The 2,855-nt window shown below is 35.2% G+C and overlaps 1 protein-coding gene across 1 annotated transcript; it reads right to left on the minus strand.

Moving 5' to 3' along the window:
- Positions 1-456: 456 nt before the first annotated feature.
- Positions 457-1,194, minus strand: LOC118518639 (thymosin beta-4-like). Its single transcript, XM_036065579.2, has one exon. It carries the CDS (start codon positions 1,005-1,007, stop codon positions 873-875), a length of 135 nt encoding a protein of 44 aa, XP_035921472.1. The 5' UTR covers positions 1,008-1,194; the 3' UTR covers positions 457-872.
- Positions 1,195-2,855: the final 1,661 nt, after the last annotated feature.

Raw genomic sequence — 2,855 nt, forward strand, 5'->3', positions numbered from 1 at the left:
ATATCCTGAAAGTTATTCCATAGTAGTATATGTAACTATTCTTCATTCCTTTTTATACTAGTTTGTATTCTATTGTATAGATATGCTATAGTTTAATGTCATCTATACACAAAAATTTTAGCTGTTCAATAATAAACTTAATCACTGTGGTGAACTTTTTTGAATAAAATGGTAAATTACTAAAAAACAGTCATGTCCAGAGCCTAATGATTAAAAACCCTAAGTGTAAGTGATCACATGACTAAACCTTACAAAAGAAGTTGATACAACAAACATCACTATTGAATAAGTACAAATAAATGTTTTAACTTTTTTTTTTTACTGCACATGGATCTCTTCTTAGAATAATGTTTCTAAATCCATAAAATAAAATGCATAAAGTTAAAAATAAAACCAATTATAATGAAATACACTAATCAAATCACTAAATTTGTGAAATAGTAATATGTGTGCATCTTTTTTTTTTCCAGGTTTTAGAAACTTTTTATTGCATATTAAAAAAATTGTGCATTCCAATAATTAAAATCATTTGAACAAAAAAAAATGGCACTCTGATTAAACTGCATTTTACAGCCTGCAGGACACCCCGGACCAGCTTGGTTTTTACTCTCGATTTCACTGTCGTCCCACCCAGCTTCTTCCTTCACCAACATGCAAGTTCTTTTCCTTCCCTGCCAGCCAGACAGGCAGATGGGAGAGGTAGGCGCCTTCGTTGTCAGTAGTTCTCGATTCTTTGATGTGAAAAGGGGCAGCATAGTCATTTAAACTTGATCCAACCACTTTGCATCTTACAAAGTTAAACAGCTAAAAGAAGGAAAATAAGAAGGCAATGCTTGTGGAATGTACAGTGCATATTGGCGCCGCGCGCCTCATTACGATTCACCTGCTTGCTTCTCCTGTTCAATCGTTTCTTTTGAAGGCAGTGGATTCTTCTCTTGCGTTTCTGACTTCTTCAATTTTGACTTATCGAATTTCTCAATCTCGGCCATATCAGGTTTGTCAGACATGGTTGCAGAGGAAGCGGAGCGAGGTGCGTGTGCAAGTTAAGTCCGGTCTGTTCAGTGGCTGCTGCCGAATCTATGTGTGCATCTTTATTGATACATTCAATAACAAGATCTAGTAGCAGTTTAATAACTATCAATTCAAAGTAATCATGAATATAAATCATGTTTCAAACTTTCTGTAAATTTTATAATGTGACATGAAAATATTGTTATTCCTATTGTTGACAAAGTCTCATATTGGTATTGCCATTATTGCTGTGGTTTGTAGCTTACATTTTTAATTGAAGGAAACGTAAAATTTCAGTTAAAGGTTAGTGAAAATAAAGACATAATTGTTCCTCATTCAAGTTCACAGAACCCCCTTTTCTCCCCATAGACCCCAAGTTACAAACCTCTGCCTTAATGTCAAGAAAGAGCAGTGAAAGAAAATACTACCTAGGTATTTTGCTAGTTTGCTAGTTTAAGAAAGGCAGGAAATTACTGTTTATTGAACATCCATTATTTTTTAGGATAGATAGATGAGGGTTTATATATACATAGGTACGGCCATTAATTTCTGTTATATATATGTGTATATATGTATGTATATGTATATGCATGTGTATGTATATATGTATGTATAAACATATATATAATAAAGTTGAATCCCCACAAAACCCAATGAGTCTAACAGAAGTTTAGTAACTTTTCCATTAGTAAGGACAGAGTCAGAAATCAAGGTTTATATGATGTCCACTATCTCATGAAGCCTTATATAGCAACATACCAGGAGTATTTGCCCTTTAACAGAGAAAGTCTACATGAAACTGTTAGAAAGAAAAGGAGGAGAGGGAGAAAGAATTGCTCTAGTGGTAAAATTTCAGATATGAGAAATGGTCCAGAAAGGATATTCTTCTGGGTTCATTCCTTTCTTAAAATCCTTCAGATCACTTTGCTATTTTATACATGTGTAAGATCAGCCTCACACACTATCTTTGATTATCTTCCATGAGAGTGCCTTCTCTATTGCCAACACTCTCTGAATATTTTAATTAAAGGAATGAAATACATATAGAACAATAAGGTAGCTTTTATAGATCTCTCTTAGTAATCACTGCCATGTTTTAGTCACATTAGGTTGTTCCTTACTACCATGTTAGAGTAAGGTTGTATATTTAGAGCTCAGAGATCCCAAATGGTGAAACTTGAAAAGCTGGCATTCTGTAAGACAGGACTGGATACACAGTGAGTATTGGAATGCAGGCATGTGATTAATCTCTCTTGGCTATAGCTGATTCAGCACACACTCGATCTCATAGGCACAGTCACATGTCTACTCACGGCTCATGTTCCAGAAGTGAATGCCTGACATGCACATCTCACCTGAGATATCCAACTGGTGCAGTACTGGATGATATGGCATCGGCGTTATCAAGAAATATCCACATATCCTCTTTAAAGCTAGTTTACTGAACTAACGCTACTAATCCATTAGGTTATAAGCACCAAAAATTCTGAAAAACCCTATAGTCTTCATTTTTTTATTACTTACAACACTATTTTAGCAGCCAAAATGTTTGCATAATAGGTGTTTTGCAGACAGCTTCATTTCATATTTGAATTTTTTAAGTCCATGAGGTGCTTAGCATGGGAAAAAAATTTTTTTGTCCCAGGCTGATTATGTATCCAAACTGAACTATAGCCTGTTGACTTCAGCCTTTGCTTACAAAAGGGATAAAACTCTAGGGGAAAAAGCCAAGTTCTGTCCACTGGCCAAGTCAAAACGAGTAGTCCCCAGAGCTAGTCATCACAGAAAGTCTGCCTGCCAAATGCTTCACACTCTTTTCTTTGGCTGCTGTTCATAGCTTGAGT

The sequence above is a fragment of the Halichoerus grypus genome, chromosome 2 (genome assembly GCF_964656455.1).
Source record: "Halichoerus grypus chromosome 2, mHalGry1.hap1.1, whole genome shotgun sequence".
Classification (NCBI taxonomy): domain Eukaryota; kingdom Metazoa; phylum Chordata; class Mammalia; order Carnivora; family Phocidae; genus Halichoerus; species Halichoerus grypus.